The 15,273-nt window shown below is 41.7% G+C and overlaps 1 protein-coding gene and 1 long non-coding RNA gene across 10 annotated transcripts; one reads left to right on the plus strand and one right to left on the minus strand.

The window, feature by feature from the left end:
- Positions 1 to 507: 507 nt before the first annotated feature.
- On the minus strand, positions 508 to 1,633 carry LOC119367826 (momilactone A synthase-like). Its single transcript, XM_037633223.1, has 2 exons — positions 1,563 to 1,633; positions 508 to 1,408 (listed from the first exon to the last, which is right to left on the minus strand). The coding sequence occupies exons 1-2, from the start codon at positions 1,601 to 1,603 to the stop codon at positions 628 to 630; spliced, it is 822 nt and encodes a 273-aa protein (XP_037489120.1). The 5' UTR covers positions 1,604 to 1,633; the 3' UTR covers positions 508 to 627.
- Positions 1,634 to 6,696: 5,063 nt separating this feature from the next.
- LOC119364177 lies at positions 6,697 to 10,785 on the plus strand. Of its 9 annotated transcripts, none has more exons than XR_005174738.1 (4): positions 6,697 to 6,892; positions 6,980 to 7,078; positions 7,938 to 10,476; positions 10,613 to 10,785. It is a non-coding gene; the product is annotated as an uncharacterized LOC119364177 (long non-coding RNA). The 9 variants fall into 9 exon arrangements; XR_005174740.1 differs by having other exon boundaries at positions 8,981 to 10,476; XR_005174742.1 differs by having other exon boundaries at positions 6,983 to 9,799; positions 9,893 to 10,476.
- Positions 10,786 to 15,273: the final 4,488 nt, after the last annotated feature.

Consider the following 15,273-nt stretch of genomic DNA (forward strand, 5'->3'; position numbering starts at 1 on the left):
CACGTTGCAACGGTCGAAAATGTTTTGAAGGTTGCAATCGCGAGTGCAACATGACCCATATTGCAAACCCTCGAGTGCAACATGGCTCATGTTGCAAACAACATGTCACAACTAAATGCTAACGCGGCCCAACAAGCGCAACATGGATCATTTTTTTTTTTGGGTGCAAGCAAACCCCAAAGCGCATGTCTCATGTTACAAAATTCCTAGAGCAACATTATTTTTCTCAGAGTACTTAAAATGAGACCAACCCAAAGAATTAACCCTCGTTGATTTTTTTTATAGAAGAAACACCGCGAGCGAGAGCCGAGGCTCGAACGCGTACGGGCTGGGAGCTGGCTGGCCAACGGGTCGACGCCCCCGGGAGCAACATTATTGATGTTGTCAATTCCGGAGCGGCTAACGCGGCACAGATCGATGGCTGTTGCGCGACGGGTCCAACTGCTGTGGAGCGGCCTATCCGATCCGCTCTTCACCTGACCGACGCTTAGCATGAATGCATGATCGTGATTCCATTTCAATCATAGGTAAAGCCCTTGCAAATCACGGGAGGTATATTTTCCCCCGACAAAGCGACATAAATAGTACTACTCCCTTGGATGCATAATTTATATCGATCGGTCTCCATTACTCCTTGAAGATGCCGAAGGTAAGATTTGAGACGGAGATGCCGCCGTCGATGAGCAGGTTGTGGCCGCTCACGTAGCGCGCGTCGTCGCTGGCGAGAAAGAGCACGGCGGTGGCGATGTCCTTGACCCGCAGTCCCACGCCCTTGAGGTTAGCAAAGGACTCCATGGCCATCTCGAACGCCTCGCCGTCCAGCCCAACGTAGCCCGTGGCCAGCGGCGTGGCAGCCGCCGCCGGGGAGATGCAGTTGACGCGGATCCCATGCTGGCCAAGCTCCGTCGCCGCGTTCTCCGTCAGCCCGACCAGGGCGCGCTTGGCGCACGTGTACGCATGCGACGCCACGCCGCCCACCGCCGACGCCAGGCTCGACGTCCCGATGATGCAGCCTTGCCGCGCGGGCACCATGACCCGCGCCGCGTGCTTGGTACCCAGGAAGGGGCCCACGAGGTTGACGGCCAGCACGCGCTCGAAGTCCTCCTTGGTGCTGTCCCGTATGCTGTGGCACGCCGCGCCGCCGATGCCGGCGTTGTTGAACATGATGTCCAGCTTCCCGAACCTGGCGACGGCGTGGTTGACGGCCGCCACGACGTCCTCCTCGCTGGTCACGTCGCACCGCACGTAGCTGGAGGCCGCCGGGCCGAGCTCCGCACAGAGGCGCGCGCCGAGGTCGTCCTGGATGTCGGCGAGGACGACGCTGGCCCCGTGCTGCACGAACAGCCGCGCCGTGCACTCGCCGATGCCGCTCGCGCCGCCGGTGATCAGCGCCACCTTGCCGTCCAGCCTGCAATGTACGCACATGACAAATTAACCTTCGCTTTCACGTAAGGCATAAGTGCGCCAATTACATGCATACATAGCAAGTATCTACACGGTATAAAAACAGGAAAAAGTAATTTCAAAAGAAAAAACAGGAAAAGGTAGGCAACGTCTCGTACTTCCTTGCAGCTGCAGGAACGACATTGGAGCTGCTTGCCATGGGAGCTAACCTTGATTAACTTGTACTAGTATACTACCCTGCCGTGACACAAAGCCCTCGTGACTCGTTTTATAGTACTAGGCTTGTGGAGCCGCGCCACTGATTAAACGTGTTTAATTTAGCACTAAACGGGCATCTCCAGGGTTCGATATTCGCCTCCCGAAAGTGCCGGGGAGCCTTGGACGTAGCGGAACTGTGAAGTGGCTCGTGCAACACGGACAACCATCGCCGACCATTGTCCCGAATAAGTCGCTCGCCGTCGTTTTTTCCTGTAATATCCACCGGGCGTTTCTATACTGTTGCTTTTTGTTCGCCGGAAGACTGAGTTTCGAGTGGGCCGGCCAGCCGGCCGGATATGTATATGCGCGTGCATTGGCATATGCGTGCGTACTTTTCTGGTCAGCGGAAGATGATGGGCGCGACGAAACGGCCATTAGGCTACGCACCACGTACGTGTCGGGCTACAGTTGTAGATAGCTCATTTTTCTTTACTACCCATAATAGAAGTAATTTCGGCAGTGACATAAGGTCTAACTCAGTAATTTTGCTTATGTGACAATGATTTAATGAGAAAGATGAATTGAGTAACATAACTACTTACTCGTACTATGACTAACATCACACATATCAAGACAAGATGAATCTGTAAGCTAATAATGAAGTGTTGCATGATACTATCTCCATGTGAGTAACATAGCTGACGGGTCTTTTAAACTTGGACGGAGGTAGTACCTCACTGTGAAGATAGTAATATACTCCCTCCGTTTTTTTAATTTGCATACAAGATTTGGTCAAAGTCAAACTGTGCAAAGTTTGATCAACTTTGTAAAACAACATCTACAATACTAAAGCTATATGACATGAAAATTAATTTCATGATGCATCTAACAATATTTATTTCATATTGTGAATCTTGATAATTTTTTTCTATAAACTTAGTCAAAGTTAACAAAGTTTGACTTTAATCAAATCTTATATGCAGACTAAAAAGAAACGGAGGGAGTAGACTAATAACATATGCATGCTATTCCATGTAGATAGCTAATTTTTTAGGGGTCTAGATAGCTACTTTATTGTTTGTGAGTGACTCAAAATGAGGCCCTGTTTGGTTCATAAGTCCTAGGACTTTTCTAGTCCCAACTAAAAAGTCCCTAGTCCCTAAAAAGTCTCTCCCTGTTTGTTTCGAGGGACTAAAAAGTTTCTAGTCCCTCCCTAGAGGTTATTAAATGACCATGTTATCCTTATTATATAGAAAAATTATAACCAAGCAACACCATGGGACGGCGGAGCAATGGCTGCAGGGAGGGGCATTGTTGGAAAAGTCCCAAAAAGTCCCGGAAAAGACTCTCCTTGAGAGTCTTCTTCATTTAGTCCAAAAAAGCAACTTTTAGTCCCTAGTGGTCCCTTCTGTTTGGTTAAAAAGTCTCTAAAAGGTTTTTTTTCTAGTCCCTACACCAAAAAGTCCCTGAAAACAAACACCCCCTGAATAATCCAACTGTCCGGCTAGATATGCGCAGTTGACATATACAGGCAGCCGGCGGCTGCTTGTCAAAGTTCTTGGCGGCAAGTTAGCTGCTTCACTGTGACACTGACTAGGACATCGAGACACATGCGACTGACCATCCAGGCATTATCGCGTGGAATCTCGGACCACACCCCTTTGCTTGTTGACTCTGGTGAGGCAACGCACATGGGGAATAAGAATACCTTCTCTTTCGAATTAGCGTGGTTTGAAAGATAAGGCTTTTTTGATCTTATAGCCAGGGAATGCCAAAGATTTAGGAGGAAGGACTTCAATTGCGAGATGGCAGAATAAGATACGACACTTGCGAAGTTTCTTGCGTGGATGGGCTAAGCATCTCAGTGGGATTTATAAGGTTGAAAAGGAAAGACTCCTTTCCCTCATTCAGACCTTAGATGTAAAAGCCGAGTCCACGGTCCTAGATTCAATGGAACTTCATGTTAAATTAGATGCGGAGATGAGGTTGAAAGAGCTCCTGCGAGAAGAAGAATTGAAGTGGGCATTGTGGGCGAAGGTTCGCAAAGTGGTCCAGGGGGGACGCCAACACTCAATTCTTTCATATAATCGCCAACAACAAGCATAGAAAGAAAAGGATCTTTCAGCTTGAGCAAGACGAAGTGACGATTGTAGGACAGGAGAACTTAAAATTATACATCACTAATTATTATAAGCAGCTTTTTGGGCCTCCGGAGGATAATTTCGTATCTCTAGATGAGTCGCGGAATGAAGATGTCCCTCAGCTTGCTTCCGATGAGAACGATATTTTAACTGCCCCGTTCTCGGAGAAAGAGGTGTTTGAAGCTATTTCTGAGATAAAGAATAATAAAGCACCGGGGCCGGATGGATTTCCAGCAGAGTTTTATAAAAGGTGCTGGCATATCATCAAAGGGGATTTGCTCCCGATGTTCCAGGATTTATTCGCTGGTCAGCTTCAACTGTTTCACCTGAATTTTGGAACCATTACTTTGTTCCCTAAGAAAACAGAGGCGGTACGAATTGAGCAGTTCATGCCCATCTGTCTTCTGAATGTAAGTTTCAAAATTTTCACCAAGGTTGGGACAAATAGACTCACGCAGATTGCGCCTTCTGTGGTGCAGCCGTTCCAAACTGCTTTCATGCCGGATAGAAACATCCTTAAAGGGGTGGTGGTCCTGCATGAAACGCTCCATGAAATCCATATGAAAAAACTACATGGGGTAGTTTTCAAAGTGGATTTCGAAAAAGCGTACGACAAAGTCAAATGGTCATTCCTCCAACAAGCGTTGAGGATGAAAGGTTTTGATCAAGCCTGGAGACAACAGGTAGAATCTTTCAGTAAAATTGAAGTGTTGGAATTAAAGTGAATGATGATATAGGTCGATATTTCCAAACACATAAGGGCTTGAGACAAGAAGATCCAATGTCACCTATTCTGTTCAACATTGTAGTTGACATGTTGACGATTCTAATAGGAAGGGCTAATGATGCTGGCCAAGTAGGTAGTTTGGTACCTCATCTAGTTGATGGAGGTTTATCTGTCCTACAGTACGCAGATGATACTATCATCTTTATGGAGCATGACTTGGCGAAAGCGAGAAACATGAAGCTGGTGTTATGCTTATTTGAACAATTAACCGGACTAAAAATAAATTTTCACAAGAGCGAATTGTTCTGTTTTGGAAGAGCCAATGAGGAACAAGAGGCGTATAAGCAATTGTTCGGTTGTGAATTGGGGGCTTTACCTTTCACGTATTTAGGTATACCCATTCATCATCGTAAGCTAACAAATAGCGAATGGAAGTGCATTGAGGATCGGTTTAAGAAGAAATTGGGATGCTGGAAGGGCAAACTGATGTCGTATGGAGGCCGTTTAATTCTTATTAATTCGGTTCTCACAAGTATGCCCATGTTTTTCTTGTATTTTTTCGAGGTTCTAGTGGGAGTTCAGAAAAGACTTGATTTCTATCGATCCCATTTTTTCTGGCAAAGTGATGAGCTGAAGAGGAAGTATAGACTAGCTAAATGGGACATTATTTATCGACCGAAGGACCAAGGGGGTCTAGGTATCGAAAATCTTGAGGTGAAGAACAAATGTCTCCTTAGCAAATGGTTGTATAAGCTTTCTCGAGAGACCGAGGCCACATGGGCACAGATTCTGCGTAATAAGTACCTTCAATCCAAAACTCTATCCTAGGTGACAGTGAGGCCGACAGATTCACCTTTCTGGAAAGGACTCATGAGAGTTAAATCGGTCTTTTTTAATCGGACCAAGGTTGTTGTCGGTAACGGTACTTCTACGAGATTCTGGGAGGATACCTGGCTAGGGGACTCGCCTCTCGCGCTTCAGTATCCTTCTCTCTATAGTATTGTTCAACGGAGAGATGCAACCGTTGAGTCAGTATGTCAGTCCACGCCTCTAAATATCAGCTTCAGGAGAGCGTTAGCCGGTAACCGTTGGGAAGTTTGACTCCATCTTGTGAGAAGATTGATGGAAGTTCAACTCTCTCAACGTCCGGATCAGTTGTGTTGGAAGCTTACTAGGAATGGAGAATTTACGGTTAAATCCATGTATCTGGATGTTATTACTTCTAGTGCTATTCCTACTTCGAAACATGTTTGGCATGTCAAAGTTTCCTTGAGAGTTAAAGTGTTTATGTGGTTTGTACACAAACAAGTCATTTTAACTAAGGATAACTTGATTAAACGCAACTGGACTGGTTCATCTAGATGTAGCTTTTGTGACAGGGATGAAACAATCAAACACCTCTTTCTCGAGTGTCCTTTGGCAAAGATTCTTTGGAAATCAGTGAACATAGCCTTCATTATTACTCCTCCGAATAATATTAACACGTTATTTGGGACGTGATTGGATGTGATTGAGCCCCAAACAGCGAGACACATTCGCGTAGGAGTATGTGCTTTATTATGGGCTATCTGGAATTGCAGAAATGATTTGGTCTTTAACAGAACAACGAATACTCATTTTTTGCAGGTTGTCTTCCGAGTCACTGCGTTGATCCGTATGTGGTTGTTACTCATTCTGACGGAGGCCAGTGAGCGTTTGGTTACTGAATCTATCTGATGAGAGATGGTAGCACGGGATATTTTCAGCCATTTTGGATGACGGTCATGTAATAGGATAGACAATTAGTTTTCCCATCTCTCTTTTGCCAGCCAGTTGTGACTTCTATTTTTGTTCCTTAGCTCTTTGTGAGCACCTTTTGTTCCAGACTTTAAGATATTTCTCGAAACTTTTTGCTTGCTAATAAAGGTCGCCATATGCATCACTCTGATGCAGAGACCGGGGATGTCCCCCTTTTCTAAAAACAAAAAACATGCGACTAACCGTCACCACATCAGTCGGTTGACAGTTTTGCCATCCTTCATATGGGTGAAGATTGATCTGCCCTCGTTGGCAGTTTTGTGGGCTTGGATGTGAAGGCCTGCGCGGCTCCGGTACCGGATTTGGCCCGGCAATGCGAGTGGTACAGGCTGCTGATTTTTTTTTGATAACTGAGGTAACGAGTGCTGATGGGGAATTCCCTATTTGACGCATTTTGCGTCAAAATGTCGAGGCGCCGCGCACCCCTCGACTCGATTTGAGCCGGCCCTTTTATTTCCTCTTCGTTGCCCCCTTCCTCCCTCGTGTGACACGCCACGTTCGTTCCTACCTCCATAGAGAAGCTTTCCTCCCTCATGCATGGATCCCCTTCTCTTCCCTCGTGCGACGGCTGCTTCACCTGCTTCTTCCTCCCGGGATCCTTCTCCGGCAAGAGACCACCCGCCTCGTAAGCAGCCGTCGGGCCTCTCTCCTCCCTATTCATCTGCCTCATGGCATCAGATCTAGCTGACGTCGTCGCGTTGATGTTTATTAGCAGGTGGCCAATGTCTCCGGCGTCGACTCGTCTAGGGTTCCGTCAAGGTCGGCGTCGTCTAGGTCCCCTTCAAGCTTCGTCAAGCTCGGCATCCACAAGGTAATGCCCCAATTTTCCCCATTCTGTTCCTTTATCTCTATGTTGTACCGCGCGACCGAGGCGTTTTTGTTCATTTTAGCGTTGGTCCACTGTTGCTAGGGTTCTGAGATTAGATGATTCCGGGATCTGTTTGTATGATTCCGAGTTTTAGACAATGTGATTGTGTTCAGAGATTTGGATTCATGGTATGATTCTGCATGATGATGATTCAGAGTATGATTCAGTATGATTTAGATAAATGGGATTTTTGTTTGTTTGTTGATTCTGCATGATGGGGTTTGTGTAGCATGATGCAGACATTTTCTTGTGTTGTTAATATGTTCTGTTAGTTTTCTGGATTTTGTAGCAGCATCATGGAGTAGTTCTGGAGACTTGTTAGCATGTATTTCGTCGAGAGCACGCACTTATCAACATTTAGGCAACACATGTTATAATCTGGTGTCTTGTTAGCATGTATTTAGTACACACTCTTAGGTTTGCACCTAAGAGTGTTCTGGTGCTCTAGGAAATTTGCTCTGCTGTTCTAGGAGCACTTCTACCGAAGAGAGTTTGCACACTATTTTGTTAAATTCTACCTTGCTTGCACACCCTCTGTAAGAATTTGTGTGTATGTCCTGGTTGCAGCCCTTGGAAGATTTTGTGTGTCGCACAAGTTCTGCTATGTCATGAACTCATCACCATCTAGTTGCATTATAACACTATCCCTTTTTCTTCTAATTAGTTAGGACGCAGTTTAGTCAAACCCAATTGTTCTGTCAAATCAAATTGGCTTAGGATTGTACCTGGATTTTATCAGTATTCAGTAATATGTGTTGGTACTTGGTAGGAAATGACATCTGCTTCTCTCTTTTTTTTACAGCTTATGAAGCCTGAATTGTTGTTAGTTGTGGCCTTTGCGAGGAGAATGTTAGCTAGCAATGATTTTGTAGTATCTTGTCATTCATCTAACATACTTCTGTACCAATTTTTTTGCAAGTATTATCCAGGAAAATGTTTGTTTAATAATGTTCCTTTAATAAATGTTCTCTTAATAAATATTCTTAAAAAATGTCAGACAAATCAAAAAATGTTTCTACATAATTTTAAAAATGTTCTCAGAAGGAATTTTTTTAAAAAAAATAATGTTTACTGAGGCATGTTCCCAAAATATTGTTCGCAAATTAATTTTAGAAAATAATGTTCCCTAGGAATGTTCTTTGAATATTGTTCCAATAATTTTAATATTGTTCGCAAAAAATGTTCTTTGAATAATATTCCGTGAAAAATGTTCCCTGAATAACTGCTCTCTGAATAAATGCTTTCTGAAATAATTATTACTGAATAGTGTTCCTTGAAAATTGTTTTGTAAATAATATGCCTTGAAAAATGTTCCCTGATTAATATTCCCTAAAAAAGTTCCATTGGCATAAAAAAAATAATGCCCCCAAATAATGTTCTATTGGCATAAAAAATAATGTTCCCTGAGTAATGTTCCTAAAAAAATTGCTTAACGTTTAAAAAATAGTCTTGCAACATTGTTGAGGGAACAAAAAATTACATTATTAAGGGAACATCGTTCTATGAAGATTTCTTTGGGAACATCGATGAGGGAACATTATTTAGAGAACAATATTAAAGGAACATTATTTAGGGAACATTATTGGGGGAACAAAAAAGTGGAACATTTATTTGGGGAACATTACTAAAGGGACATTCTTGTAGGAACATTATTGGGGGAACAAGTGATATTCTGTAAAAAAAATTATAATTGAATAATTTTTGCTGCATAATGTTCCTTGGGGTCAAGAAAATTTCCTTGAATAAAATAATGGTCCTTGAATAATGTTCCCTCAATAATGTTCTCCGTAAAATAAAAAAAATGTTCTTCTAATTAAATATTGATAACTGTATAATGTTTTCCAGAATGATGTTCCCTAAATAATGTTCCTTGGAAAATGTTGGCACAAGAAACAAACCTATTGAAGATCCAACAAATATTGTCACACCTATTGAAGATCCTTTGCTAGTTCAAGCACTCGAACTGCATGAAGCACATACCAGTAAGTTTTCGAAACCAGAAACTTCAACTTGGCAACAACGTGTGAACAAATCTTTCAAATCTGGGACACTAGTAATTCAACAACAGCAAAAAAAGGCAAGTAAGCAGGTCCTCTTTTCGGACGGAATAGAGAATGATTTTTACCAAACATTGGTTGGACTTCTTCCCAAGTTAACTTACATGTATGTAGAAAAAGCATATGAAATTTATATGATATGTTCTACATGATTCAAACATAAACAATTTTTTATGCTGTCCATGCTATTTCTCATGATTTATGTTTTACTTTTATTCATGTTGTTCTTCTGCCATGAACAGCTGAAGGATATTCGAGATTGAAGGAGTTTGGTGGATCCGAAAACTATAACTGTATCATTAAAGACTGGTGGTTGCATAAATCCTCGGGTTGTTGACTGTTTTTCAAAACTAAAGAATAAAGACCAGCTGAACCGAGGAAGAAAAGGCCTCCTACCTAACAGCGAATTAGTAGAGCACATCGACATTCGTTTCCTCAGTTTTCGTTTTCACTTCATCGACATTTTCCTTTTCTTAATTATCAACCATTTTCCAGGAAACAAACATGCAGGAGAAGCTAATGAACCAAATGCTAAATCATTCAGATCCTGCAAACAAACTAATCTTACAGAAAAGTAATGTTGGCTTCTTTATTGAATGCTTCCTTGGTAAGATAAGTTCTTTTGTACAAAATGCTCTTATAGATTTTTCTTTTTCAAAGAGGTTAGACTAATAGCGTGTTCATTTCCACAATTCCCTAGGTAAAATTTCCTGTATTCAAGGAAACAACGGGTTTTAATCGTTGCTAACTTCAGAGCCAATTTTTTTGATATCATGAACCCGTACTACAGTGGCGATACATTTCTACCAACAATTAGTGCAATTACCTACAACTTCACGGTTTTGTTCGCTGCTACGTATGGAAATACTAGTTCTTTGAACATAGGAAATTTTGAATCAAGATTTGTACCAGCTACCAAGGTCAATTTCAAGTTGGGTTTCCATGGAACTCTCCCCTTTTACAAGATTTGTACCAGCCAGCATCAACTTCTTGGTTCTTTCTCCTAAAAAACAGATTAAAAGTATTTTTAAATTCACAATAATTTCCATTAGTAACTTTCAAGGACAATGAAATTCAGCTTCTTTCCTGCAGAGACATGTAAGTTCTCTATTTATTTTCTCCCAAAGACAGAAGCGAGATGTTACTTCCTTAGAGCATCTTTTTTGTACTGAATAGTGAAATTAACTTCTTCTAATACCACATTTGTTTCAACAGGGTTTCAACATATTCAAGTGAAGCTTTGAATGCCAATCATTATTTGATCTGAATATGAAGTCAACTTAGGTAACTTCGTCATTGGCAGTTCCTCCTATAACAGGGTTCACCCAAAGAATCGCAATTATCAAATGTTTGCACCTGTTTGTTTTTGTTGCAAGGATTGTGTATTTACAATAACATATTTCCCCTTTCTATTCTGAAGGGTCTCATTAATGCTGTCAACTTCAAGGGAAATTGCACTGCAAGATTCAACTCAAAGGAATACTTCTGCAGGGAAAATGTTTCATTAATGATACCATTTTTTGTTTTTATCTTGATGCCCCAATGATAGTTTCTTGTAACACCTTGATCTATAAAGAAAGTCCGAAAACAGCAGAAACAGTTGTGTAAACAAGCTCTAAGCCATGTACACTTTTTTCCATACAATTTTCATCACTGACTTTGATCAAGCTCTAAGCTTTACATCATGTTCAGAAGCAGTTGTAAAGAAGCTTCAGCCAGCACATGTTTAATTTGTAAAATAAACTCTACTTTTTTAACAACTGTTTTAGAAACATAGTTACCACTTTATGACTGTTTTAGACGTACCACTTTTGTAAAATAAAGTGAAATTTTCATCTAATTTAGACTTAAAAACAGTTGAATCAGTTCAAACACTACCTGGGCAGAGAAATTGGAACCTGCTACTGATTTGTTTGAGAAACAGTACAAACAGTTCAATCATTATTTAGTTCACAGCGGGAAACAACAGAAACATCAAACAGTGAAATAGTAGGAACAACGACACATTTCAAAACCCGCGAAATAGTGAAACGCGCGTGGCGCGGCCCAGGAAGCCCGTCAACCACCTGCTCTGTGCGAAGCCAAACCTAGTTGACGCAGAATGCGTCACATAGGACGTCACTGCTGATGGTTCCGCCGACAATGTTTTGCGGCCGATTTGCCCACGACACAAGATCACAGCCATGTATCCCATTCATTCGGTGGGCCACATCCGTCGATCACGACTGCCTTGTGATTTTCGTGCGCAAAACATCGTTTGAACAGTACTTCCATACGTACATACTAGCAAAAGGACCCGTGCATTGCAACGGAACAAAAAAAATCATAATCGTCAATTGTCATGATCATATTTTGCTGCATCACCGAGATACACTATCGCTCTCAATTTCGTTAAATCATGAATTTTGTTAAACTCGTGAACATTATTCAAATTCATGAACACTTTTAAAAAAAATCGAAATTTTTTAAAATCAAAAATATTTTTTAAATTCATGAACACTTTATACTATTTGCAAGATTTTTTAAAAAAATTGTGACATTTTTTTAACAATTTTCTTGAATCGGCGAACATTTCTAGAATGGGCGAACATTTTTTTGGAAATTGGTGGGACAAATTTTGAAATTCATGAACATTGTTTTGATTTAACAAATATAATTTTAGTTAACGAACATTTGTTGAAATGCATGATCATTTTTTGAATCAGCAAACATTTTATGAATGAATAAACTATTTTGTAAGTCACGAACAGTTTCTGAATTATTAGGAAAATTTTCCATTCATGATTTTTTTTTCAATTGGCAATTTATTTTTCCATTTTCATTAACATTTTTTAGTACATGAATTTTTTAAAATCATGAATATTTTTTGATTTCTAGAACATTTGTTTTCCAAATTTCAAACATTTCATGGATAAGAAACATTTTTAAAAAATTACGAATATTTTCTGAATCCACAAACATTTTATGATTTATAAAATATTTATTTCGAAATTCTCATTTTATTTATTTTTTTGAATTTTTTAAGTCCCAAATTATTTAAAGTAGCAAAAAATACGAATAAATAAAAGTAAGATAAAAATAATGAAGGAAATTTTAAAAATAGGTAAAACAGACATGGCCCGGCCAAAATGGGCACTCTGCATCTTCCCCCAGCGTGCAAAGCGCAGTATAGGAGGCCCCTACTGCATGGGCCGGCCTAGGCGAAGGATTCCCTTTGTGAAACATTTTTTATCCCTTATAGGTGGCATTAGTGGGTAATATTTTTCAACTTTTGGGGCAATTTCCGTGATGTACCGTAAGAAGTAAAAACTTTTTATTATTACTAGCAACAGAGCCTGTGCGTAGTAACGGGAGAAAAAAATATCACACATCCTTAGCCCAATATGCACGGCTCAAGACTTCTCAGATCCATGTCCTCTGTTTCCACACGCACCCTGCCCATGTCGCTTCTTGCCCTCCTTCCCGCTCTCGCCAACGGTTACCACGGTATTGCGGCATATCAGTTATGGATAAATGAATATGCAATGAGCGAAATACTAATTTTTTTGACTTGAAGCAGAAGATGAACTGCACATAAAAATATCCAAATTAGCCAGGCAAAGTACAGAGGAGAACTCACGCGCCCTGCCAGCCGCCGCCCCCTCCTCCACAAAAAGAGCTAGGGCTTTTGCCTCTCGCCGGTGCCGCCGCAGATCCGCTCCTCTCCGGTGGTCCTAGGGCCATGGGGCGCGGTGGATCTCGGAAAGGGCCGGTGGGATGGCTCCGTGTTTAGTTGTTTCTTTCATTTTTGCTAGGGTTGTGTCCTGCTCAGGAAGACGAAACGGCGGCGGCTCCCTGAAGATGGAATAATGGTCTCCCCGCCTAGACCTTGTTCCGTCGGTGCGTCTAGCACCGTTGGTGGGCGTGTGGAGGTGTGTCTCCGGCGAATCTATTTTTGGTGGATTTGCCCGGATCTCGCTGTTGTTCGTCTACGTTCGTGTGTCTTCGAGTTGGATCTTTCTGATCTACGTTATTCTTCATCTGCGACGGTTGTTGTTCTGATGCGCTGGTCGTACTGGGCCTTAGCACGACGACTTCCCGACTGTCTACTACAACAAGTTGTGCCCGACTCCGGCGATGGAGGGGCGGTGACGGCGGCGCGCCTTCGGCTTGCTTCAAGGGGTGTTTGTTTCCAGGGACTTTTTTGTGTAGGGACTAAAAAAAGTCCCTCCTAGAGACTTTTTTAGCAAACGAAAGGGACTTTTTAGGGACTAAACTAGTCATTTGGGACTAAATGAAGAAGACTCTCAAGGAGAGTCTTTTTTGGGACTTTTTGAGACTTTTCCAACAATGCCCCTCCATGCATCCATTGGCCCGCCACCCCATGGTGTTGTTTGATTGTTATTTTTCTATATACTAAGGGCAACATGATCATTTAATAACCTCTAGGAAGGGACTAGGGACTTTTTAGTCTCTGGAAACAAACAGGGAGGGACTTTTTAGGGACTATGGACTTTTTAGTTGGGACTAGAAAAAGTCCTAGGACTTATGAACCAAACAGGGCCTCTGTGCTTGTAGTCGTCGCTAGGTGGTCTACGGATCTGGATGTAATTTTTATTATTTCTGATATTCGCCGTACTGTCATGATTGAAGATGAATAGATCGAAAAAATTTCTCGTAAAAAAAGAGAGTAGAGAAACCTTGTGATAAAGCACCGATAATTGAGAGTGGATGATGTGGGTTGCAGTTATAGGTTCATCATATACCTTAGCACTGCAAACTTTAGAATGGAGCTGCATAGTGGACTCCTACCGAGTCCAGTTTTATAGTGTAGCCCAAAGTGAGCAATGTAGCTAAAACAGTGTCACTCTCATTATTTTTAAATCGGGATGTTATGTTTATAATAGGTCGTTCGGTCTGGAATTGGAATATTGTCAAGGATTACTCTCTATATCAACTGAACTTACAATCCAGAAATAAAATATTATAGACAATAAATAAATAGAAGTAAATTATGTTATATGTTGACTTGATGCTATTGTCCATGTAGGCAAATATACACTATATATGCACAGAAGATTAGCAAGCCTAGTCTTAATTTGTACATGTCAACTGTAAGTCTTGTTTGTCTAAAAAAAAACTGTAAGTTCTTGTAGGTAGAATCCAGCCAACCGTTTTAGAGCCTAGTTCTTCAATCAATTGTCAATAAAAAAATCGCAAAAAAAGTCAATAAATTTGTAAATCATACAGTATCACTAAGAAAAAGATAATTCTGCAGTTACTCAATGTCATCTGATAAATAAAAAATGAGGAATTATGTTGACAATGCATCTAATTGGGTCGAGTGTCAGATATAATGTAGTAGTGGAGGGGGCGCATTCCCCTCACCTTGACCGTCCTGATTATTGTCTTTATTTGTAGGGTTTTTCTTAAACCACTTATTCAAAATTACTTCAGCAAAGCAATATGAAGTAGAAACTACAACAAATAATCAATGAAGGAACTTACGGCGTTGAATCTGACAAGTACAACGCAGAAAGTAGAATAATAACCTGATAAATGCATGCAAAGTTGGTGCTGCCCCCATATGTATTGTGCATAAGAGAAACATAGAAAGTGGCTAGGACAAGTGAAGTTGGCTGACAGGGTAAAAGAAGCTAGGTTTTCAAGATCTGAAGAAGCACCCAGGCTAGGCCGCTCGACAGCCAGCGGGGGAATTAATGACAATGTGAAGTTAAGAATCGCAGACAGAACTCATGGTCCAGCTCAAGGGGATAAGGAGAGAAAGTTGCCAGCGATGCTGGATATGGCCTTTGCGGTTTCCTCAAGGAGTCAGAGCGGAGGTCTATCTCCCCTCTTTATGTAGTCAAAACTTTCAGATATGAAAATTCTTAAACAACATTATCACATTGTTCGCACACGAACATGTCACCTTATACCTCCAACATCGAGGGTGATGCACTGCAGCTCACGTCCAAGGAGACCCGTTCGGAAGCGCGGTATGCAAACAATCCGGCGTGCGCTTTTGTAGACCCGGAGCCCCACACGCCCGAGAGGGACCCCGTCTGGGCACGCGGCGGCTATGGGCTGGTCTAGGTCGAC

This window comes from Triticum dicoccoides, chromosome 2B (assembly GCF_002162155.2).
Source record: "Triticum dicoccoides isolate Atlit2015 ecotype Zavitan chromosome 2B, WEW_v2.0, whole genome shotgun sequence".
In the NCBI taxonomy this organism is placed as follows: Eukaryota; Viridiplantae; Streptophyta; class Magnoliopsida; order Poales; family Poaceae; genus Triticum; species Triticum dicoccoides.